This window comes from Neolamprologus brichardi, chromosome 11 (assembly GCF_056152115.1).
Source record: "Neolamprologus brichardi isolate AB-2024 chromosome 11, ASM5615211v1, whole genome shotgun sequence".
NCBI classification, from domain to species: Eukaryota; Metazoa; Chordata; class Actinopteri; order Cichliformes; family Cichlidae; genus Neolamprologus; species Neolamprologus brichardi.
Window position 1 is genome coordinate 19,783,402 of NC_142114.1, and position 26,008 is coordinate 19,809,409.

General features: G+C 37.3%; 1 protein-coding gene and 1 long non-coding RNA gene across 4 annotated transcripts; one reads left to right on the top strand and one right to left on the bottom strand.

Moving 5' to 3' along the window:
- The first annotated feature begins 133 nt into the window (after positions 1-133).
- LOC148100546 (uncharacterized) lies at positions 134-1,683 on the top strand. Its single transcript, XR_015719780.1, has 3 exons — positions 134-250; positions 1,405-1,441; positions 1,569-1,683. It is a non-coding gene; the product is annotated as an uncharacterized LOC148100546 (long non-coding RNA).
- Positions 1,638-19,885, bottom strand: cblc (Cbl proto-oncogene C). 3 transcript variants are annotated; one of them, XM_035915505.2, is made up of 14 exons: positions 19,581-19,885; positions 18,522-18,899; positions 10,925-11,071; positions 10,690-10,846; positions 10,263-10,384; positions 9,766-9,903; positions 9,591-9,678; positions 9,323-9,454; positions 6,691-6,876; positions 5,977-6,129; positions 5,715-5,761; positions 4,505-4,579; positions 4,290-4,345; positions 1,638-2,948 (listed from the first exon to the last, which is right to left on the bottom strand). In XM_035915505.2, the coding sequence occupies exons 2-14, from the start codon at positions 18,893-18,895 to the stop codon at positions 2,818-2,820; spliced, it is 1,806 nt and encodes a 601-aa protein (XP_035771398.2). In that variant the 5' UTR covers positions 18,896-18,899; positions 19,581-19,885; the 3' UTR covers positions 1,638-2,817. The 3 variants fall into 3 exon arrangements, with proteins under 3 accessions (XP_035771398.2, XP_035771397.2, XP_006808247.2); XM_035915504.2 differs by having other exon boundaries at positions 18,522-18,902; XM_006808184.2 differs by having other exon boundaries at positions 1,639-2,948; positions 6,691-6,873; positions 18,522-18,902; positions 19,581-19,884.
- Positions 19,886-26,008: the final 6,123 nt, after the last annotated feature.

Here is a 26,008-nt window from a genome sequence, read left to right on the forward strand (position 1 = left end):
CGGTATCGGTCCGATACTGACCCAAATTACTGGATCGGATATCGGCGAGAAATAAAAAATGTAATCCGATCCATTAAATATTAAAAAGCACCTCACAAAACTTGCTACACGGCGTAACTCGGCTCATAACCGTAACACGTCGCAGCAGTGTGCATCACGTGATAGAGCGGCTGTGTGTATTTGTAGCCTAGCTAGCAAACCAGCATTTCATCTCCGAGGAAGTTTTCCCAGAGAGAAGTAAAGCAAGTGTGTAAGTTCATCTCTGAATGTTTGTAAAGCGTTCCCACCTTAAGCTTAACAACCGATATATGGAGCGACTGCCTCTCTCTCTCTCTTTCCTGCTGCTACTTCAATCGTGAAACTGCTTAATGATCAGCTGATCGGCTTTTCTGTCGCGAGTCCGTCTCTCTTCTTAGTTTTTGGCCCACTTCTCACCAGAAAGAGGAAACCAGCGGCTGAACAACAGCAGCACTATTAAGCTTGATAAGCTGTTGTTAGAATTTATTTAATATTACTTTCTACACCAGGATCTTTTTCTACGCAGCTGACGTAACTGTGCAGGGGCGGATCTAGCAAAGTTTAGCCAGGGGGGCCGATAGGGCATGAACAGGGAAAAGGGGGCACAAAGACATACTTTTCTTTCTTATTCTCATTTAAAATGTCTAACTTTTAAAAATAATTGTCTGACTCTTACACCCAAAGTTTTAATCTGATGTAAAATATATAGAAGTCCATTACTGTATATAGTAACTGTTAAGTCTAATATACCCTAGTAAGCTATAGTACTTTTTCCTTTGGGAAACCATCTGTGCAGTCTGCAATTCTGTTGAAGAAAGATGCTGAATCTATTTAATTATTCTTGAAAAATAATTTATTTTTGTGCATTTCCTCCCTGCATCAAATTAAATTTGATTACATCGATTAAGCATCATGAGGTGGAGGGTGGTTCCCTATTTTTTTTTTTTGCTGGGAGTTTGCAACCCTATTAGTTAGGTTGCTTAATATTTCTGCTAAGTACTCTTTAAAATACCAGAATAGGGAGGATGGTGCAGGTTTAAGTTTATTAGATTGATCAGTGTTGCTGAACTATGAAATATTTTCGGCGCAGTGTATTTTTTACATACAGGTATAACAGAATAGCTTTAGTGTTGTTATTTATTTAAACTTGAGTATGAACTTATACAAAATGCAACAAGATATTTAAAAAAACGTTTTATTGATTAAAAAACACACTATATTGGATTCATATCGGTATCGGCAGATATCCAAATTTATGATATCGGTATCGGTATCGGACATAAAAAAGTGGTATTGTGCCATCTCTAGTTGGTATATGACAAATTTTTGGATCTTAGATAATCTGTTTTAAGGATTTTGTTTTTCTTGTTTAATCTGCCTGTACAGAGAAGCTGAAGAATGACATCATCACCTGGCTCCCTCAGTGAGTGAAAGAAAGGATCAGCCCTGTCTGCGATTTACTTTTACACAACACAGTTTAATATTTCCATTCACTGATAAAATACTTCAGACAAACAGCTGAGGCTTATTTTATATTTCTGTATGTGCAGGTACGACTATCAGACTCTAGATTACAACATCACACTGACCAAACTCTACCAGCCCTCGGAGGTGATTGAGGCTGTTGTACCGATCCCATCGCCCACGTGCTGGGCAAAAAAATAATAATAAATGAAACTTCTTAGTATACACACATTTTTGATTGGTCTGTTTGTATTTAATGAAAAAAAAAAAAACATCAAATAAAAGTTGAAGACCAAAAATGCATCAGTTACAGGTTACTGCATTTATAATCAGTTACAGATGTATATAAAGCTCCTTCACATTATTCTGACCGCCTTTTAATGTATCACTTTATGTCTGAATAAATTCAGCATTTATCATTACCTGCACAGTTTTGATGGTAATCTTTCTACGTCAGATATAGTAACACTTACATATCACTTTCAATATAGCTCACGTCTGAACTGCCTGAAGTCACACAAACTGTGCATGTTTCTCATGCATCTTTCCGAGTTACTCTGTTCACTAGAGAATGACCTAAACAGCAATAACCTGTACATAATAATATTCTCTCTCATTCTTAGATTGAAATTTTCCTCTCTGATGCATCTTTGCTCTTGCCTTTCCAGAGAAAGGGTCTTTCTGTGACTCTGTCTTGGAGGTACTTGATACAGCTTGCTTAGCAATATCCTGCAGCACCTTAACACTCACACATACTCAAAGACCCTTATTTGGAGTGACGGGGAGAGAGAAATAAATGTTCAAAAAGTCTGGTTAAAGTACACATGCAGCATGTCTTCTGCATGTAGGTCAAATATCATATCTGAAGAAACTGTGAAACACTTTTATGTAAAACTGAATGACTGTAATGTTATTTATCGGCTGTTTTCAAAGGGTTACAACTGCGTTATCAATATAGAGGCCCTTCTCTACTCTTATAACATTTACAAGAACAAACTTATGTTACAGATTAAAGAAAGAGGTAGGGTTTTTCTATTATTTAATAAAAATCACATTGTCAATTATTAAGCCTCTCCTTAATTTCTGTTTGGATCTAATGTGACACTATATTTAGGAATTAGTACTGAACCTACCGTGTTGCTAATGGCAGTGCAATTATCAAACAGTAGGAGGCCACACTGGGCAATTTTTCTGTTAGTCCCAAACACTCCACTCATTTTCAGCAGTGCAGCATGCACATGGTAGTTTGCAGCATTAAATATTATTTTTTACATTCAACAAAGGCTGATTTCTTGGATGAAATCAAGTCTATTGACTCTACGTGTTGTTTGTCACTCAGGATGACATTGTTCTCTTCATCTCTCCCTGAGCGTACTTGTCTTTTCTGAGCCCTGGTCTGCTCATCTCCTTTTCCTTATGTCTTCTCTCCATTACAGGGATGTTGGGTCCGAGCCAGGGTACTCCACCTATACACAATCAAACAGAGATTTCACGTGAAATGCACAATATTCACAAGAAGTCTAGCGAGTTAAGGTGACTTACGTTATTCATGTAAGTGTATAGAATCTCATCTCCAACTTCTGATAAAATACTAAAACAATAACACCTAAAGCTAATAAATAAGAGCACCTAAGGTGAATTCAAAACAAATCAATTTCACAGTTTTGACCTGAGAAAAGTGATCTCGGTGCTACCATTATTATGCTAATGTACTGCAATGCGTCAAAAATGAAACTATTTTTAACAGTATGAGTTCAATTTTCTAATTTCCTGTCATGACAAGGTGAGCATGTCTGAGATATAGAATAAAAATCATAAAGAAAAGCAAGTAAAGCTTATTAAGCAAACAAATATATCCCATTGAAGACCTGAAGAGGCCTATTTTTCTCTGCAGTGCAGCTGTGTGTCTTTCATGTGTTTTTCATTTTTAGAACCTAATGAGAAACACCCATAAAAAAACATGTGGTTCAAAGCGTTGAATGATTTCAGTATGTTTCTAACTGTTTTCCAGTCTTGTGCATCAGGTGAAATTTCTTTAGTTTGTGTTAAGATGGAAGGTCCTCTGCATGTTTGCTCGCATTACTGTATGTAAATGGCCTGTATTTATATAGGGCTTTACTAGTCCCTAAGGACCCCAAAGCACTTTACACATCCAGTCATCCACTCATTCACACACACATTCACACACTGGTGATGGCAAGCTACATTGTAGTCACAGCCACCCAGACGGTATCTGAAAGAAATTTAAGAAGCATGCATACAGCTGCAGCATTAGCATAACAACATAGGTAATTCACACTTCTGTATTAACTTGTTGCACATTATACTTTTTTAAACATGATTAAGGAAGCATTATTCTTATTTCACCTCACCAATCATGCAGCAAGTATTCAGACAAGTCAAATTAGCAATACCACGCTGCACTGAGAATGTTATTGAAATAGTCAATCATAAGTATTATCAGCTCCTTACGCATGATAAATGGCCTGTATTTGTATAACGCTTTTCTAGACTAATCCACCCATTCACACACTGGTGATGGCAAACTACATTGTAGCCACAGCCACCCTGGGGCTCACTGACAGAGGCGAGGCTGCCAAACACTGGCGCCACTGGGCCGGGCCCTCTGACCACCACCAGTAGGCAACGGGTGAAGTGTCTTGCCCAATGACACAACGACCGAGACTGTCCAAGCCGGGGCTCGAACCGGCAACCTTCCGATTACAAGGCGAACTCCAAACTCTTGAGCCAAACTCTCATCGCCCAGCAAAAGAACACGAAAAAAGGTTGTAACAACTATGACTTACTGTCGACAGCTGTCTGAGAGGAGGAAGGAAAGTTTGCTTCTCTCAGGTGTTCCACGCTGTTTTACAAACACATAAACATACCAGTAAATTAACTGCTTCACATGAACCATCCTGTCATTATGACTACTAACTGCACTACATGCATACATGCAAAATTGCATTAAAAAAACAACTCGTTTATTGCTGAAATTTAAGTGGAGACAGGAGTCAATCACCTGTGAGAGAAAGGGCGTGGTCTCAGCTCACCAGCGTATTCCTCTTCACTGCTGCGTAAACCCTCCGTTCGACAACTAAATAAAGACAGAAAAAATATATTTTATCACCTGAGTTGTTTTTTTGTTTTGTTTTTTTAATTTGATAAATCATTGTGTAAATAATGTATTTTCCATTAACCTAAGCTAATGATCCTAGATAGAACAACCATCAAGAATAACCTAACAAGCAAAAACAGAAACATTTGGATTTTTAAAAATTACCTCTGGGCTTTAATGCGTAGTTAGAAAGCACAGAAACATTTTAATTATTTTAATAGTCTCAATATCTGTATCTAGATTCAGTAACTTAAGATTAATGTGAATCTTCAGGCTTGCAGGTCGCCAAACCATTTTTAATCATTTTATGATTCCTCTAATTAAATATCGTTTGTCAAATAACAATTAAATCTTCCTTTCCAAAACAAAATGAGAAAATAACATTAAAACCTGTGTAGTTTGTAAAATTAGTTCATCAAAGCCATCAGTTGTCACAGAAGCAGCTTTTTATTTCTTTGAAAGAAGACTACCAGGTGACTATAAATAAAGCTAGAATGTCATGGATCTTAATTGAGTAGCAGGAAAATGCTCTTTCTAGCAAACAAGCAGAGAACCTTGATGTAATACTACTGCGATCTCACCTGCAAGGTTATTAAAGTAAACTAAAAATCAAACTAAGAACTAAAACTAGGTGTGAAAAAACATTGTAAAAATTGTAACATTGGGGAAAAAAAATAAAAAAGTAAAATTAAGGTAGAAATATAAAGGTAATATCTTTAGTTTTAGTATCTCTTAGGTTGGTAAAAATGTTATTAAAACTTGCCTGGTGAGGCAATTTGCAATAAATGATTGGACATGGTTTGTAAGACTACTACTTTCCACTACTTTAAAAAAAAGTTTTTATTGTAATACCTATAATGATTTTCCTAAATCTTGATTTAAGATCATAATTTAGGATCATAATTTAATAATTATGAGACTAAAGACATAAAGAGACTAAAAAAACCTAAATTAAAACTTTTAAATGAAAACATTTTTTTGTTTTCAAACAATAACTCAACTAAAACTTGACGATCCACTCTGGACAGAGATAGAAACTAACCTGAACTAAAAAAGAAATGGAATGAAAATAAAAACTAATTACAAAATACAAAACTATAACAACTCTGCTCACCTGTTTGTCTGTTTTCTGTACCTTTGCGTTTCACTGCTACTTTGAGGCTGCAGGAGAGAACAAACACAGTGACTGTACAGGCGTCGGCTATTGCGCATATGCACACGGCAGTTGGTTAATCTTTTCATTACTGTGCATGAATTAACTTTTTTTTTTTTAAGTTTAGTCTCTTGGAGAACTGGACAAATGCAACATCTCACATTTTCAAGCTGCCATAACCAAGAAGAATATGCAACTAACCTGAATGCCAGCAAGAACTTACCGAATAAGAGTTGGAGTGTTTGGGCAGTGTCTTAATTTCAGACGTCTGAGACTGGACGGAGGGAGAGGGACAGCGTGGCATTGTATTACTTTTAGGGGGTAAAGGTGGAGCGCTAATGTGAGAGCTGGGAACCTGGAAGTCCAAACTGGAAAACTGGAAAATAAATAAATTAATTAATTAATTAAAACAAATGATAATAAATAAAAAAAATATCACTCAATAGAGAGAACTTATTTTAAAGTGGCAGAAATGCGAATGAGGATGCATGGTGCACACAAGGTGCCTGGATTTTTACTGTATAACAACTATTTAAACACAGAACTACAAATGTCTATGTGTAGAGTCAAAAAGATGTGAAGGTGGTTTTATGAATCTATACTTGGGCAATGTTGCTTTCAAGTAATGTGACTATATATACCATCCTATAACTAGTATTGACATTAAGCAGAAGGTACATTGCAGTCTAATGAGTTTGCATGTACTTATTTTATTAACCAAAGATTACTGACTAATTTAATTTTGTCCAAACGATGACGTCGAATGAAAACTACATGACAAAGTTGACCTGCTAGAGGCTATACATGCAAACAATTATTTTCTCTTAACCTGATGGCAGGCCGTACTATGGCTTTTGATGGCAGACCAAAAACTCAATTTGCTAGCACAGCACAGCTAAAATTAAACAACATGGAACACAGAAATGCATTTACACACCTTCCTCAGGGCAGCTATTTCCTTTACCATTTCTTCAATATCCACATGATCCTCTTCGTCATCGTCATCATCGCCCTCCTCCACCAGCACCTGATCGCTGACTGGCACGTACGGCTCCAGGAGGATGGACTCTGTTCCTCTGATGTCGCAGCGGCAGTATGGGCAGGTTTGGCCAGCTGACTTCTGCTAGATGAATATCAACAACCCATCATCGGAAGAGGAAAAGAGAACGTTCACGTGAATGTGAAGAAACACCCATTCTCTTCAGCAGATTAATATCGTTTAAATTGTACAGTATGTAGTGGAATATGTTGAACATGTCATAAAAGACAAAGGCCTCTGGCTGTTTGAAAGATAAAGATAGTGGAAAATACCACGTTCAACAGACACTGTAGATTGTGGTTTTCCACCTCAACATAAAAGGGAATCGTTGTAACATTCTGCTTTTGCTTCCGCTACTATAGCACAGAGCCTTTGTGTTTTTCCAGGTTTTGATGTGACCTCGATTTGTTAATATGATTACACAGACTGCTCGCCATACTATGTTATCTATTTTTGTACGCTGGTACGTCTCTAGTTTTAACAGTGATTAATGTTTATAGGGAACCTCACTACAAAATAGTTCTTTTCATTACATTAGTTCAAACATACGTTAAATCTAACTGCCCGGAAGTGTTTTGTTGTGTCAGATGATCGTCATTAAAATCCCTACTTACAAATTTTTCACAAAAGAAATAAGACATAGATTTCACTATAGCTGTGTTTATGACTAACAGAAACACATTTAACCTCTCATGAACAGTATGCCAAGATAATGGTTCATGCATCTTGCACACAGTTGTAAAGAAGAAGCAATGCATACTCAGCAGGAGTTTTTTTCTAGATGTTTATCAGCAGCTCATGGCCAAATTATTGGGCCGTACTCCAGATATGACAGAACGAATGAGTTAGCAACATGCAACAGGACAGAAATGACAGGATATGTAGGACATTTCCTTGAAACAGTGATGCTGTTTGCCATCTTGGCGATTACATAATCGATATGATGAGACCAAGATAAAGAGACGTCTGACTTAAAAACGTCATGTTTAAGTTTCCAAACAACAAATCAATCGAGATCCTATCAATAAAAAAAATTCAGGGCCACTGTAAAAGCATTCCTACTACAGAAATATGATGCATGTAGTCTATAAATGTTCTATTTCAAACTCTTACTGAATTTAGCATACACGTTCTGATATGTGGTATGCTGCTGCAATGCTGATTTTGTTTTTGGGTTATGTTCCTTACACCTTACATGTCTATGTAAAGTAAACTTACTGTTAAAAAGAAAGTTTGCTTAACCTTAATCTCATAAAACTTACAACTTTTCCGTTGTGGTGTGGCATCCATGAAGCTTTTTGAACTTTCTTTTCAAGTTAGTCTCTTTTTCTCTCTCTCCCTCTCTCTGCCTTTCTCCTTCTCACATTACATGTGCACACTTTTTCTCATAGTGAATGTAACCGATGCAGCTTCAGGAGGATGTGAGGCTAAGCTCACACAGGAAGTCCTGAGCCAAATGTCAGGACATGTTGCTCTGTACCTTCAAAAAAACAAACAAAACAAAACACCTACTGAATAGGTGGAGGGCTTCTAGCTGGGATTGTCTGAGTAAAAGAACTAGCCAGAGACCATGAAGCTATCATTTGACAGCTGCAGCTTTAATTCTGATTGGACGTCTTCTTTGTCACTCTGTAACTCGAAAGAGGAAGCAGGAAGTTGGGGAAGCCCCCCTGGAAGAGCACAAACGAAGTGCATACAGGACATGCTGTACACATGATGACTGAATTTTCTTTGGCTGAGAAATTTCTGTCATCTAAAGAGGTCAAATGTAAAGTGTATTGAAACATCAATATCACATGATATTCTGTACATTGTCCTCAGATTTTCACGTTTATATTATAGTGAATAGGCTATGAGCTACTTTGTATTATCTCTATTATATACAAATAAATAATGGTGACATTATGAGAGGATGATTCTTGAGTGTCATGCCTTGGCTATCAAGCTTTAAAATCTAATAGGTCATCTACAAATAGCTCAACAGAGCACATATTACAGGTGCTTTATAAGCATTGGTGCACTCGATATTGCCTGAGCTCGACTATAATTTTTCATGTAAACAAAAAAAAAAAAAGAAAAAAAGAAAAGTGGAAGAGGAAAATCACTGCCATGTAGAAGTGTGATAATTCCATATTATTTTTTGGAGATAATATATGAATACTGGGGGGAAAAAATAAATCAAGGTAGTTTTTCAGAGTTAAAATAACTTCTTGCCAATCCTACATTTTAATAAAGTGTTTGCATGAGAAATCTTTTTTTTGCACCAACCCCAAACCACATTCAAATAACCCGCATTGTTACAGTACAGCAGGACTGCAACCAACGACCAACCCGTGGCCTAAAAAACTATATCTAGTTCAGCCAGCCCAGACTGTTTCACCCCAATGAACACACAACAACGGTTACAGTAACTGTCTGTCTCCCTTCAACGTCTCTGTATGAGTGGGATATATTTGAACATGCGTCTGTGAATTTGAATGGATTTAAATAGGTTACAGATTTGAAACCGTCCGTGGATGAGGATTCATACCTGCCAGCCTGTGAGGCAGGTTTGGCACAGGAGATGGCCACAGGGCTGAATCCGGGTGTCTTTATCCCTCTCTGTGCATATCTTACATAGCTGGTAGGTGCTGCCGATCTCACAGTAAAGCTCATACTGTTCCTGTTTGGTGGTTGTATTTAGTCAGAGAGACAAGACAACATCTCAGGATATTATCTGTTTTGTCTTGGCAAAGGTTCAAGATGCTGCAGTTAGTGCACTTTAAATAGATAATGATGTATAAATTGCAGCCACTCACTTCTGTAACTTTAACTTTTCCTCTGCTGGCTGGTTCACACAAGCTTTTCAAGTCAGGGTTCAAATCCCGGCCATCTGGGTACAAGTAGCTGCAGGCACAGAAAAGCACAGAGCTTAGATAAAAAAATACATAAACAAAAGAAGTAATTCAGAGAAATGTACATGTTTGTCCTAACCAGCCCTGATTGAAGCCTTGAATCAGAGCTTGGTAGAGAGGTATGTCCTCCGGGATAGTCTGGATGATGGCACCATCAAATGTCACGTGGCCAATAGCCCACTCTCCCATTTTTGTACAGCTCAGACGAAAGATATAGCTGGGAGGAAAAGGAAAACATGTAGCTCACACAGAAAATGAAAAATAACCACATTAAGAGACATTGAGGTTTTCCAGAAATATCAGCAGAAGATTTTACACAATTTTCAAATGGTGTTATGCAAATTAAATTCCTCTCATTATTAGCTATAATAACAATAAAAAATTGCACTGCATGATACTTTTGGCCATGGCTAATGTTTGTTTGCGGAAACATTTCTTGAATAAACCCCCGGAAAACTAAAGGTATAATATTGGAGCAATATATGAAAAGCTTCTCTTATTTATATATATATTTAGAATCTTGAGACCTTTTTCATATTTTTTTGAATATTTTCTGAGTGATGCATGAATCCTCACCTCCCAGGTCTGTGCAGGTAGTGTTCCAGACGAGCTATAACCTGGTCATAGGTGAGGAAGGCCATGTAGCCTGGATGAGTCACGGCCAGCTGGTTCCAGTTCATTAAAAGAGTCCTCCACGGCTAAAAGAGATGAGGGAAGAGGATTTGATCTTGGATACTGCATGCCTTAATCTTTTGCAGTGCCTTGTTAGTGACACCGTCCGGTCATCTCCTCTAAAAGGGCAACTGATCTGTTTAGTGTTTGGATTTGTTCTCATTGAACAAACATGAGCTTTAGCGGTGCTGTACAGTTTTCTTATTTCATCTATCGTGCGAAGCTACAGTAACTAGCTACTGGTAACAAACCATTCTCCGACAAGCAAGAATGCAAATAGACATATTTCCTACACCATCTGGTTCTTAAAGTAACAAAACTTTCACCTTACCTGAAACAGTCGTGTGAAAACATCAAACTCAAACACAGAGATGTGATCGTTGCAAGTTAAGTCAATGGTTGACTTCAGAGCCATAGATTCCATCCCTTCCTCAAATGGATGTACATTTCTCAGCTGTTCTTTAAAGGTATTCCACTGCACTATACACCTGTCAGAACACATGCTTAACGTTTGGTAGATGTAAACATACACATAAGACGATGTTAAGAAATGTTTCAATACTAACTTGTCGCCAAATGACTCCCTCCAAAAGTCCTCAGCTGCAGATAACGCCACCCTGTATTTGTCACCCTGAAAACATCCTCCTGGAAAAAAGGCCTTCAGCTCCCACAGCATGTGACTGAACAACAAAGTCAGCTTGGTCAAATTTTTCCTGAGAATGAAAGACGTCACAGACTTTAAGCTCTGGCTGCAGAAACTTTTATAGAAACATTTATAGTTTTGCTCCACAGTGTTTGAGTAATCATGCAATACAATCTTCTTCTAGGCAGAAACCCTTGTGTTTGTGAATCTCAAGTATACACAGTGTTCCTATTTAAAATGAGTTTTCCTAATGCTTTATGTAATTGCATTAAGTACCAATAGATATCTGAACTTTTAGCACTGGTGCACAAATATAGGCACTGTTATATACTACCTTTCTGTTTCAGTTGCAAGAAATACAGACACTTTCCATAGATACAAACACACAAACAGAATCAAACACACTCAACAGGTAGTCCACCTTGCAAACAGGATGCTGCCTGCTGCATGCTTGTCTGTAAATACCACAAAATGTTCCATTGGCCAGTGTGTCACTTTAGGCCAGTCTCAATAGTCTTCTCAGGCACTTCAAAGGCTTTCTATAAATATAATTGATATTTTTGATAGTTTTATTTTGATGCTACATATATTTATAACTTTTAGTTTAGTTAAACAAAAAACTCTCTCTTTTTGCTAGAAGCAACTTGGTGCAACTCTCAAATGGGAGTATATTAAAAAAATAACAACAACAACAACAGCAATAACACCTCCCCACCACATACACACACATACACATGTTACATTCAAGCATGCCATAATGTGTAGTGTTAACAAGTAAGGGTCTGTCCTCCACGTGTTTTATGCAGCACAACATACATAAAAATGTGTTAAAAAGCTAGTGCATGTACTACTGCTGAACTTTGAAAAAAACAGAAGCTACGGACATTTAGATATGCTTTCACTTTGTACATGTGGGCATCTGTAGTTCTGTTTACTTTATTTACTTTACAATAAATACAATGAACAAGTAGAGGAGGGCTTTAATTTATGTTTCCATATTTATTGTCTATATTGACTAAAAAGCACTACTGTCTGCTTCAGCTCTCTGTGCACTAATCCCAATCAATAATTAGAGTATTTAAACTTACTAAGGAAACTAAATTTCGTAACACAAAGAATTTCCTCTTTTCTAACACTTTTATGATGCAACTCTGGAGGCAATCATAACTGTTGAAAAATTTAAAATTCTTTAGAAATCTGCTATTGTGGAAAGTGGTTATAGACTTTCCACCTCAATGAGAAAAAGAAAACCCTCTATGGTGTTAAATAGAGTACTCAAGAGTAATAGTAGAGGAGGAGGCGGGAGGAAATGTGTAAGCCACATCTCTCACTCTGGCTGGGCCTTTGTACTTAAAAATATCATTCAAAAGACAGAAACACTGCATTGAAATGAACCATGAACACATCAGCTAACATTAGGGGAAGCACTTTAATTCCTTTTATTATGAGATATAATAATTTGCATTATAGTAATTTGGTGTCATTTGTAGCTGAACATTGTTGGCATATTCCTCACCAGCTTGAGCATGACCTCAAACAGTTTGATGTGAAGTTCCTTGTTACTGTTGCTTCTTTCTTTTTTTTTGCATCACGCAGCAAAACAGAATTACTTCAAGTAATCTCTGGGTCAGTAACCACCTTTGAACTCTGCCAGCACCAAACAAGATGTTCCATGGTGCAAGATTTCAGATTTAATTGACAGGCATGTAAGTGAAAGAGAGCCGCTTGCATCGAACACTATGGGAATATTTCTCCAATTTGAAACAATTCTGCATGTTAATATTGAGAATCATAATCATATAGCTATTATCAGTGTTTCTTGTTTTTTCAAAGAATACAGATTCGTGTTTAAAACCATTTGCAACATCCAAACTATGTGGTAACTGCTACTTGTTTTATAATATAAATTCTGCCATAATTCAGAGGAAGACTATTATAAATCTGCTCCACTTCAGAAATTTGATAGTTGTGTGTAGTTTTACAAAACACTATGTGAGGCCCATTCCTCAGTCAAAATGACAGTGCACAAATATTTAAAAAAATAGATATATAACTGACAGACATAAATGCATCATAAGTAAGTAGCTACAGCTCTTTAGATATAACGTGGCTTGAGGGCGATCGTGGCTCAAGAGTTGGGAGTTCGCCTTGTAATCGGAAGGTTGCTGGTTCGAGCCCCGACTTGGACAGTCTCGGTCATTGTGTCCTTGGGCGAGAGGGACACCAGAGGGTCCGAGAGGGTCCAAGAGCCTGGTGGCGCCAGTGTCCGGCAGCCTCGCCTCTGTCAGTGCGCACCAGGGTGGCTGTGGCTACAATGTAGCTTGCCAGTGTGTGAATGTGTGTGTGAATGGGTGGATGACTGGTTGTGTAAAGCGCTTTGGGGTCCTTAGGGACTAGTAAAGCTCTATACAAATACAGGCCATTTACCATTTACCATGCGTAAGGAGCTGATAATACAGGCCATTTACCATTTACCATGCGTAAGGAGCTGATAATACTTATAATTGACTATTTCAATAACATTGTCAGTGCAAATTATTGCTAATTTGACTTGTCTGAATACTTGCTGCATGATTGGTGAAATAAGAATAATGCTTCCTTAAACATGTAAAAAGTATAATGTGCAACAAGTTAATATAGAAGTGTGAATTACCTATGTTGTTATGCTAATGCTGCAGCTGTATGCGTGCTTCTTAAATTTTTTTCAGATACCGTCTGGGTGGCTGTGGCTACAATGTAGCTTGCCATCACCAGTGTGTGAATGGGTGGATGACTGCATCTGTAAAGTGCTTTGGGGTCCTTAGGGACTAGAAAAGCGCTATATAAATACAGGCCATTTACATACAATAATGCGAGCAACATGCAGAGGACCTTCCATCTTAACACAAACTAAAGAAATTTCACCTGATGCACAAGACTGGAAAACAGTTAGAAACATACTGAAATCATTCAACGCATTCAATTTGACTTGTCTGAATACTTGCTGCATGATTGGTGAAATAAGAATAATGCTTCCTTAAACATGTAAAAAGTATAATGTGCAACAAGTTAATACAGAAGTGTGAATTACCTATGTTGTTATGCTAATGCTGCAGCTGTATGCGTGCTTCTTAAATTTCTTTCAGATACCGTCAAAGTTGTCAGCGTTTCGCTTATGATAATCTTCCAACCGCTAAAGCTTCCACTGTTGGTTTCTGTCGTCTCAAATAATAATTAGATCTCACTTCTGTTTTTAATTTTTAACAGGCAGAACTTTCATGTAAAGAGCTGCTATTTCAGCTTCCAACAGTCAAATACTTTAAAAGCCGACTGAAAATTTGCTTATTTGTATGAGCTGTAGCAGTACAATCCAAAAAAAAACACACACGATGAGAATATAAAAGAGATTTGTTCTGATGTCTAGACCACAATATGTATAACAATTTGTGAACTTGCCACATGACTGACCATGCAGGATTTGTGGTATGAGGGCCATCTGTTGTACATGCTTGAGATTCTTGAAGATGACGACATAAAACTGTAAATATGGGTTATGTGATTTTCATATTCTACAGGAAAATCATCTTTGAAAACAGCTGCTGGCTGTGAAATTTTAGCAGAACTGAGTGTACATTGTGCAGCATGCAGTGGACTCTATAGAGTTACAGCCAGCTCCCCAACTGAACCAGCAGGAGGGATCAGAATGATATTTAAACTGTAATTTTGATGTTGATATAATTATTTGTATATTAACTTTGTCTTTTAACATGCTAAATAAAGATTTTTTTCAATGTATAATATAGCCGTGCTACTTCAGTTAGTAGATCAGTGTCACCTGAAGCAGTTTTGTGGTTTGAACTGACTATGGTCAGGTGGAACCTTTCTGTGTCTATTTTTACTGTGCGCCCCAGTTACTTTTCACCGGTTAAAGGTTTACATGCAAGCGTAACTAATGGTGCTAAGTTGGTTGCAGGAGTGGGGGCTGCTCTCTATATTAACCCTGTGATGGAGTAGTGACCCGTCCAGGACATTTTCCAATGACATTTGGGACAGGTTGGAGCTACAACCCTGAGTTGGATAAGCATTAAAAAATGATTTATGGATAATTATCTAAATTCCAGGATTGTGCATAAAGAAATAATCGTATTGCAAACTGGAAATTATACTGCACAGAAACATAGAAAACTGTGCTGGAGAACTGGTTTCAAAGACTAGACACTCTGACGTGCTGTTTGCTGAACTCTACCCGCTTTCTTTTGTCACAGTGAAAATCGTTGTCTAGATATAAGTGTTTTGTCTACATGTATTTCCAATAAATGTAACAGACAGTGTTGGATAATTATTAGGTAAATTTGATTCAATAACAAGAGGAAAAATAGTTGTTAAAAATAAAGAAAAAAAGTAATTAACAGTCAAATCAAAATGTTGGTTACTTAAAAAAATGGTTCAGCATCCCTATATATTCTTTCCTGTACATACTCTCTGTACTCATGCTCTGTTGCTTTGTGGTTTTTGCCAAACAGGAATATTTAAAATTTGGAAGGACAGGAGAGATAATGGAAGATTTTTTAGTGCAAAACCATAAAGGGTAGGATTGCTCAAACAAGTGTGTCTCTACTTGGAGAAAACTCCACATATTTCGCAGTTGCTGCACAAATTTTGAGCGCCGCTTTTCAACAGCAAACTGGCCAGCGCCTTGGAATAAAGCTAAAACATTCAAATGTAATATCAAAGCGCATGAAGGTTAATGCAACTACATCCAGTCAGAACAAAAAAAAAAGATTTATCCTACATCACCAGCTAGTTGATAAAAGATTGGACTATATTTTAGTTGGTGCTCACTGAGAACACTGCAAATCAGCTTTTCTTTATTCAGCATTCACACTAGCTAACAAATTTGGCAGGGCGCTAAACTTGTGACAACAGAATAGTTATTTGCTCACTCAGTTCTGAACTAACACCAGTTGCAGGTTGGTATATTCGTAGGCAAATGCGGGGAAAAAAATCGTGCTCAAGGTTAGACAGTCTCTTTCTCACACTGCTCAAATTCAAAGGATGTTGTTGTTGTTTATTCTAGTTTCCCCATATTAGCATCACAAAAGTGCAAGGTTGGCTCTTTTCCACCTTAATTATTAGTATTCCAAACAGGTGCAGGAAAATGCAGCCAACACTCCACATATAAGTAAATCTATTAAGCTGTTCCAGAATATCCACTTGAATGAAACAGCAGACAGAAAGTTATAGTACAAACAGAAAATATAAGTACAAAGAGTAAAGTCTTATTTTATTTTGCCTCAGCTTCTATAGATGGTTTAAAATAGTTTTTTCTTCAGTGCATTCAATTTGTTTAAGGATGAGCTTAAACCTCTATCACTGCTTTCAAGTAAGACTTTTAAATCGGGCAATTATAATGGGCTATATTTAATTTGAACTTTTTTCCTTTAGTAATGCATAAGTGGTATAAAACCCTTGGTCACAGGATACTGGAAGAAGAAATGGGGGAAGCTTTTGCTTTTTTCTTTTATAGTCTATTTAATATTCCTGCAGAAGTTGAGTTTAGAGAGACAAAACTCTTATGGTTTCTGTTACCTGAATTCATTCCCACAAAATTGACTAGCCACAACACCTACATTAGATACTCTACACAAGATTTGACACTAGATCAAATGACATAAATTGAGATAAGAGTCTTCGTATTTTACAGTTCCTTTGTTATATCAGAAAAAAAATTGGCTTGAGAACATGAACACAAGGAATTGTAGTGTAATCTGGCAATAATAATATCAGATGGATGTTCACTCATTTTGCTTTTTATTATTTTCTGTCCAGTTTCTTTTATTGGCATCTGGTTAAAAACACATTGTATTTGCTTTGATTAGGAAAGCTCGGGTATTTGCGTTATTTGGATCGGCATGGCCGATATCATTTGTGGCACCAAAAGAAATGGAAAGTCTGAAAATTTGAATCTAAGATCTTACAGTGACTTGCAAGACAATTGGTATGAAGCGGAGATGTCAAACTCATGGTCGGTGGCCACATACAGACTGATTTAATCTCATTTTGGTCAACTGTTGCACAATACCCGATTAAACAAGACCTCAGACTTTTTGCCCCTCTTTTAGTCTTAAAGAAGTAGAGGTACATTTTAACAGTATTTAAACTTCAAGCTTAAAAGTCGTTTATGAATCGATTATATTTCATACAGGAATATGCCACAAAAATGTCTTGTTTCCTAATCTGATAGAAGTTCTAAAACCTTCTTAGATAATTAAATAATTTTATTTTTCAACAATTTTACGCAAAGAAAAGTTAACCCAATTCATCTCAAATGAATGGCTTTCATCATCACTTTTGGCATTAAGTATCTGCCTACAGTAAAGCTTGATATTCCAGGTCTGACAGCCATGGATTACTGCAAAACACTACAAAGCAGTGATTAGAAGTGCTGAATTAAAATAACACAAGTCCATAATGATGACAAGCATGCGTATATTTACATAGCAATAAATTATCCAACAGAACTTTCTATTGTCCCTGCCACACTAACAGACTGGTTCCTGCAAGAAACTATGAAAAATTTCAAACAAAGTGGACAAATTCATGGGTGGGAAGCATTTTGATAATTAAAAACATCACATAGGTACATATAAATGTATGACTGGCATCATAAATGACCACTACTTGAAGATTAATTAAATAATAAAACAAATATCCGAGCTGTATTGTGAAAAAAAAGTGCTGTTGGTCAGTTTTTCCATATTCAGTCAGGCTGCCATCGTTACAGTTAGTAATGCATAGGCACGGCTCCTTAGCTTAACCATCCCTATAATCGAGGCGTCGTGGTAGGCCGTGCTTTTGAGAAGTCTGACAATGAATAACACCTCGTTCGGACAAAGGCCAACATTTCAAATAATCACCTTTATAATATGTTCAGTTCTTAACAACTTGATACACAACGCTTCCAAAATTCGGTCAAAAACTGATTTCCTACTTCCGTACATATGCTGCTGTTAAGGAAATTTGACCTGTGAGTTTAGTGAGGATTTTCTTAATTACTCTCTAAAAATCTAAAAACAGATTTTTGGGGCCAAAAAAAGGTACATTTAATTTGGCAGATTAACCTGTTAATCTGTCAAAATTTTATTTAAAAAAAAACAAAACTTTTTTTTTTTTACTATTTGTGATGTCTTCACATGCATTGTCTGAACAAGGCCAAAATACTGGAAAAAATGTGCATGCTTTCACATATAAGAAACTGGAACTAGGATGAGTTTGTATTTTTGGTTAAACTGATGGAAGAGAGAAATGTAATCTAAACAAATGCTAATTTTACAAATGTCACAATGTTCTGTTATAGTAAAAATGTAATATTGACTATGTTACGCAGAGTTTTCCTTTTCCCTTAAAAAAATGTTGTTCTTTGTTTTGTAAACAATTACTTTATTGTTTTGAAAAGTTTTGGTGTTTGAAGAACAAACTTTCCCTCTTACACGTGTTCATTTGTGTATGTGTATGTAGATGCCAGCCAGGGGCCCTCTCACCTGTAAGTTGAAGTCTCTTCATATATCTTCCTCCGTCCTTCTTTAAACAGCTGTAGAGCCCGCTCTGTCTTATCAAAGAGGTTTTTGATATGGATCCTCAGGTACTCTGCCTCGTCTCCGTGTGGCACCTGTCCACCTACTGTCCTGAAGCCTTGGAAAGGCTCCCACACCTGGATGAGCAGCACTGAGGTCTCTGACAGCAGCTGTGGTAGGTATGGCGGACTATTTCTCAGTCCAAGCCGAGGGGTACTGCACAGCTGTTGGAGTTTATCCAGTCTTCTGAGGGTCTTGCCCACGAGCCGAAGATCACCACGAGTGGGGGGCCCGGAGCTCAAATTCGGGCTCCTGGACGCGCCCAAATCTGCTGCCGCCATTGTTCTGCTAATGTGAGGTTTCAGGTGAAGTCAACCAAAAACTCAGTCTGTGAGTCTGTGAGTGTGTTGGGGGTGTGTGTGTCAATAAATATCTACAGTTCTGCTGTGTCAAGAGATGTGTAATCACAATTTTTGAATGTGTGTGAATATTCATAAGCAATGAAGCTAGTGGTTGGTTCAAGTTTTTGAGCGTTCACTCTGATATTTGTCTTTAGAACGATATTTGCATGCCATCATGTTAATCTCAGAAGCATGCATCTTGTCCTCCTTAAACTGCATCCATTGTTGAGCCATAACAATCCAGTAGCATTACATTATCCAGCAATAGACAATAGGAGCAGTTACAATTACGTTTCATTTAAAAAGGAAAAGAAAAGTGTGCTCTTTCAGCCAATACAAGCCACTACTACTGATTTTTTCGCTCACTCCTGTGTTCGTCTTTCAGAAATACAAAAATACAAGTGCTACAAAACAAATTCTACATTGTAAGTTTAACTTAATACGGACCTTACAACACTAGAGGCCATGAAAAGCACTAAAAATAAAACACAAAGAGGCACTGAGGCTAACACCAAGCCCTCAAAACATTTGAAACTTCTGCCATCACGCTCCCTTCTCCTCTCTCTCTCTTTCTCTCCACCCCTACACATTTATAGCAGATTTTAAGCACTGTACTCTTGCTTACCAACATCTCAGCAGCAATGCAGTCCTAGAGCTAGTGCATCTACTGTCAGCGCAGCGGAAACGTGTTTTCTGTCATGGCCTGAAACATTACTGTTTCTCCTTTGTCTTGCTTGATGTCACTCTGCCCCTCGTCTTGATTGTCTTGCTGCAACCAGGAAACCAAATAAGTTTGTTTCTTTGGTCTATTGCTCAGGCAGACAAGCGGAGGGAGAGAGAGAGAGAGAGAAACAGAGGGAGGGAGAGAGGTGGGTGGCAGGGAGGGAGGAAGACAGAGAGGTGTGGACTCAAAACCAAACTTTTAATAAGAATGAAAGCAGAGTGCAGCTAAACTAGTCACTATCCAGACAGGTATACAAGTAACTAATGAGCTGGACGCCTGAATACAAAGGTCAAAGAAGCGTCATCTTCACCTCACTGTTTTCTCTGTATAACGTTCAAATTAAATTTATTTACTCTGCAATTAGATTTTTATGTAATATTCTGTCTGGGATAAAAATGTAAAAAACCAACTGCCCCCAAACTTTTGTATCGATTGATGTAACATAGATTAAGTTTATCATCAACTGACTTTTCCTCTAGCACCACCATGAGGCAGGTGTTTGCTAGTTTTAAGATGATGCTTTAACCTTTGTCACGTATGAACAGGGTGATTTCACGCAGAATATTAACTTGTCCTTCAGGGCTATAGAATTTTTATGACAATGGCAATTTTATTTATATAGCACATTTCACTACATGTAAATTTCATAATCTTAACACCTCATCTGCTGTGCTTTTCAAAACAGTTTGAAGACTTCTGGGCACTGAGTTTATAAATTTCTTGAGTTTTGGTGTCAGAATTTAGTCCCATTCTTTTTTCTTTAAAAAGTTTTTTTGTCCTATTGTTGCCTGATATAGGTTTTCAGCTGCTGAAGAGTTTGTGGTCACACTTGATGTATTTTTTTTATTTAATCATGCAGCAAATAAGGTGAAAGATCTGGACTGCAGTCCAATTCAGCACTCTGACTCTTCTCCTATGAAGCCATGCTGTTGTAATAGCTGCAGTACGTGGTTTTGCATTGTCCTGCTCAAAAATACAAGGCCTTCCTTGAAACAGACATCATGTTTAGGGGAGCATATGTTCCTCTAAAACCTTTATATGACTTTTAGGATTCACAGTTCCTTAAAAAACATGCAAGCTGCCCATACTGTGTACACTTACACTGCATCCCTATACCATCAAAGAACATGCTGGAAGGTCTCCCTCTACTTTAGCCTGGAGGCATCTGTGATTAACAACAAGAATATAAAATTTGGACTCATATGACCATGGATCAAATTCTGACTTTTAAAATGAGTCTTGGCCCACAGGACACAACGGCGTTTCTGGAGTATGTTTAACTATAGCTTCCATTTCATTTGATAGAGCTTTAGTTGCTCTCTGAATCTTTTGATGATGTTATGCATGTTATGTTATGTTATTTAGATCATGAGAGTTGCAAAGTCTTTGCAATTTGATGTTGGAAACACATCAAATTGGATGTTGGGAAACACTGTTTTGGAAATATTCCATTATCTTTTTATGCATTACTTCACCGATTTGACAGCATTTCCCAATCTTTAATTCTGAAACACTCTCCCTCTCTAAGACGTCCCTAGCTAATCATGTAACGGATCACTTAGCTTAATTACTTTCTAGATTAATTGCTGGATGTTCTCCCTTTTTGACATTTTCCACTTTTTCAGCTGTTTGTTGCCCTGTGCCAGAATTCTTTTGACCTGTAGAGACATCAAATTTAAAATAAACACTAGTGGATGAAGGTGTCCAGTTTCCCAGTTTGAACATTTGTTCTATTGTTCATAAAATATTGTCTTTTAGTTTTCATTATGTTCAAATTTAAAGAATGTCACAACTTTTCTGGAATTTGTACTGTACTTGGGGACCAAGCCAGAGCTTTGTGAACTAATATACACATTTTTAAGGTAATTATATATAGCTATGGGAGCCAATGAAGTGTTTTCAATCCTGAGGCAATGTTATCACATTTTCATGTATCTGTGAGGATTCTGGCTACTGCATTTTTTATGTTTGTCCTTTTTTAAATCATCTTATATCAGCACAACTCAACACACCTCCCCGGTATTTAGTAAAACTCAACATATACATTGTTCAAGAAAATATCATACAGTTTTTAAAGAGCAAAATTTGCTGTTTTTGTCAGTTTCTGTGGTCAGGTATTTCTTTCATACTTTGCTATCCACCTAACCACTTCATAGCAAAGAGCACTGATCTGCTAATGGCTTTTCAGGAGACTGATAGTACAAATAATAACCATGTCAAATATACGATGTTCACAAAATGCTAAAGTTAAAAGAAAACAAACTAAACATTAGTCTGGAAGACCTCCAAGTTTTTCATTTGGATTCATCACTTCTTAAAATCTGTTGCTACTAATTTTTAGTCCAGTCCATGTGCAGTTTGTTATACCTCAGCCTTTTCTCCATTTTCCCCTTCATTAAGAATAAGATCTCGACAGGCACCTTTCCACCGAGAGCATTTCTGATGAGGCTTCAGTGAACAGTATTGAAAGGCCAGATGCATCTTTTAGGCTCAGTGTCAGATCCATGTTGGATTTGTTCCTTTTTCTTAAGGACACGACTTAAGGACACTCATCTACCGTATATATTTTTTTCTAGGCCTGACACTTCAATCAATACATAAAAGGTGAAAATAGTCAGGTAGGAAGACTGAACAGAAAATGAGTGAAAAGGCAGCCCGAGAAAAACTTTAAAAGACCAACTACAGATCAAGTCCTTCTAAAAATAATTACAACAAAGTCTGGTTCCGTGGAAGGAAAAAAAATGAAGCAATGAGAGGTGGCTTGAGACTTTTGCACAGTATGTAAACTGTACTGGGACTCAATCCAGAATGGCCAGGAGCAGATACAAATCCCCAAGTGTGAAATATAAATGAAAAGATTTTCACTTTACATTTACTGACATATTTTCATTCTTGCTCTTTTTTGATACTGAGTTAGTGTCTTGTTTAAATTACATTTCAATACAATATTGAAAATATACAATAGGTATTACATATACATATAACATATGTAGCTTTTTTCTTTAATATTTTGGACAAATATTGCCGTTTTAACAAATAACCTGTTTGCTTAAACGGCAATGAAATCATATTTTTACAGTAAGAGGAAACATTTATTTTTTTTTAGTGTTAGTACATTTTTTTCATCACGTCTATATATAGATACATCTAATCATGCATCGTCTAAATGAAGCCTGGCTTGAAGTATCCACGAGGGGGAGACACTAACTCAGCCTATCAGACTAAGCACATCCAGTTTTCAGCTGCCAGTGCAGTCTTTTCATTTTATTTTTATTTTTACTTTACTTACATTACTTTTCACTTAAATTCCAGTTGACTCTGGGTTAAGTGAAGAACATACATATCACATTTTAAAAATGCTTTGGTCTTTTGACTCACTAAAAGTCATTGGTACATTTTCTGTAGCTGTAAATGCTACAGTAGGTTAGTGCTCCTCCATCTGCTAGTAATGACAGCTATCAAACCCACTAATCAGGGGAACACATCAGAAGTTTGTTTAGGCCCAAATTATTTATTTATGTTTTTGCAAGATTCAATTCATGTCTGCATTTTTTAAAAAAGATTCAAGACACACCTGTGCTCTCAGAGCACAAGGGGGCCCCATTTCAGTGTTTTGCAGCTTGTGTCCATATTTTACTTTCTATCATCTATGATTATTACTTCAGCTGAAGCCTGAATTAAGTCCCTAAAATGTTAAATGAGTGTGAGAAGATGTTCTGTTGACATATATTTGCATCTTCTTAAATGTCACCAAACTTCAGCAAGTGTCTTTCATCCTGCTGTAATCGATATGAAGTGCGTGTTCAGGATCAGGCCGGGTGTAAAAGAAGTAAGCATGTAATTTTCATAAAGGCTGACACTTAAATCCAGACCATAATGCATGAATAACCCAACAGCTGCAGATCTTGTTTGTATAGTGTCAGGGCTTTTTAGGGACTTTAGACACTATACTTAACTTTCCGTTGCCCACTCCACACTTCAGTGGAAAGAGGAAAGTCCCAAATTGACCAAGGTAATCTGAACATGGCAGAGGGTGGGGTGGGATAAGATTAAAGATAAGAAGACAAGATGTGATTTTTGCATGTGTTTGCATTTTCAGGATTGCATGCAGAATTTGATATCAGGAAAGGTGGGTACCTGTAAGCGTAGCAGTAACATGAATTAACTGATGAGTCAATCTTCCTTTATCCCTAATCCCTTTGGGGGTTGCTTGAATTCAGCTCTGATCTGCAGCCTGGTGATATCACCAACTCAAGGCAAGGGATAAACTAATCAAATATTTGAGACAAACGCTGACAATGTCAAATTAAGCCTTTTTTGAACTAAGGCAGCATTGTGGTGAAGGTGTTAGCAGTCAACTCCACCATCTGGCTGGGACCCCGTGTTTGCACGGTTTCTCACAGACATGCAGTTAGTGGGGTTAGGTTAACTGATAATTTTTTAATTGCCCCCTAGGTGTGAGTGTGAATGGTTGTCTATATCTCTGTGTTTGCTCTGCGACAGACTGGTGAGCTGTCCAGGATGTATGCAACCTCTCATCATTAGAGGATCCTTGAAAATTTCAAAAGGGAAGTTTACCTTTCAAAATCGTTTGTCTTTTGTCACCTCTTCCTTATGAAATGTGTTTGCATGCCACATGACAGAAACAGCTTAAAATACTCTAAATACAAGGTAGAAGCCATGGTCCAAGCATGTGGCTATGGTTGCACAGTGAACATATTTACAGTAACAGAAAGGAAAACACTAAATGCATTGTTGGAGTAGCTTGTTTCAGTAACTTGCTGGTTTCAGTAACTTTCTGGTAGCTGCACTACTTCTTTGCATAATGAGTTGAGTAGTTCAACTATTCCTTTGCTAGTCTTTGCTTACTGAAAACACAGAGAAATCTGGGGCATGACCTTGATATAGATCACAACATTGAACTATAAAGGTATGGCCAGCGCGTTTGTCAGGCAGGGCACCACCACAGACAGCATACAAAACGATGTCACACATTAATTTGTGGTCTGCTTTATAACTGTCACAATGTTGTTTTATTAGATGTCATAAAATTTAGAAGAGTCAAAAAGCTTGCAAACTTGATTTTCAAACTATATAGCTGTCTGGCACAGACATATAGACCTACTTATTAGTGCTAACAAGAGGATGGATGGATGGATAGATGGGTGGTTGGATAGGACTACCCAAATTACTAGTCAGATAATTGCATTAAAAACGCTCCAAAAGCTATAGTAGCACCACAATTATGGACTTTAATTAAAATAAATTGTGCTGTTAAACTGGTTACTTTAATACTGGAGTCCATGTGGACTGACTTTCTTTAGGAGTCAGCCAGAAGTGGTCACTTGAGGAACTGCAGTTCCAATATTGCTTAATTTTCTTTAGCCCTGAAAGGTCTCATTTGGCCACCACCACATGGCTGTGCAGAGCATGCGCAGAAGAGCCCATAACTCACAGCATCAAGTAATCATGTATAGGCCTTCCAAATACACAGGTAAGTAACAAAATCTTAGGGAAGTTCATGCTTCTTTTAGAAGTTACTGCACGACTGGATGAACCTGCGTGAGCCTTCACCTGTTCTGTTCTCTGAGAGGTTGGTGTCTGACTGATTGCTATGGTTTAAGGCTCCTTGGGGCAGTATTTGTTGTGATTTGAGGATATATAGCTGAACCTGATTTGAATTATTAAAAAAACAAAAACAAAGACAGAAAGAAAAGCAATATTAATGTACTTCCCAGTTAATAGTGTGGCTATTCGTTTATTTACTCATGACCAGTCACTAGCAAAATAAAATATTTTGCCCTAAACTCGGCTGAGACAGCCTTAACAAATTATTATGTTTTAATCTAGCATCAAGTCATCTTTTCCTTGACTTCGTCTTTGTAACAGAAAGGGTTGTTTTTTCATGTTTTGTTTAGTTAGTAGTAGTAGTAGTTTCTGCAAGGTAATTTAATGAATACTTTGATTACCTTGCTAAACTGAAAGTTGCTCACAAATCAAAATTTGTATTGAATCCAAATTTAATGTTGAAATGAACTATTTTAACAGAAAAAAGTTGTCACCTATTGATCATGTGCTGGACAGTCGATCGACAGTCGACTAGTGCCTCCGTGTTTGTTCTGCACATTGCTATGCACAGAGTCTCCGAACAAGCAACGAGCCATGAACTTCTTGCGAAATTCGGTGTTAAATGTTTTTAACTTGCATGCAAAACAGACAGATGTCAGAAGTCGGAAATGCAAGAATGCTATGAATTCGTCGCTGTTTTCCTGCCTTTCTTAGTATAAAGTTAAGTGGTAGAATCGCTTTGTTTCGGTTTAAAGGGAAAG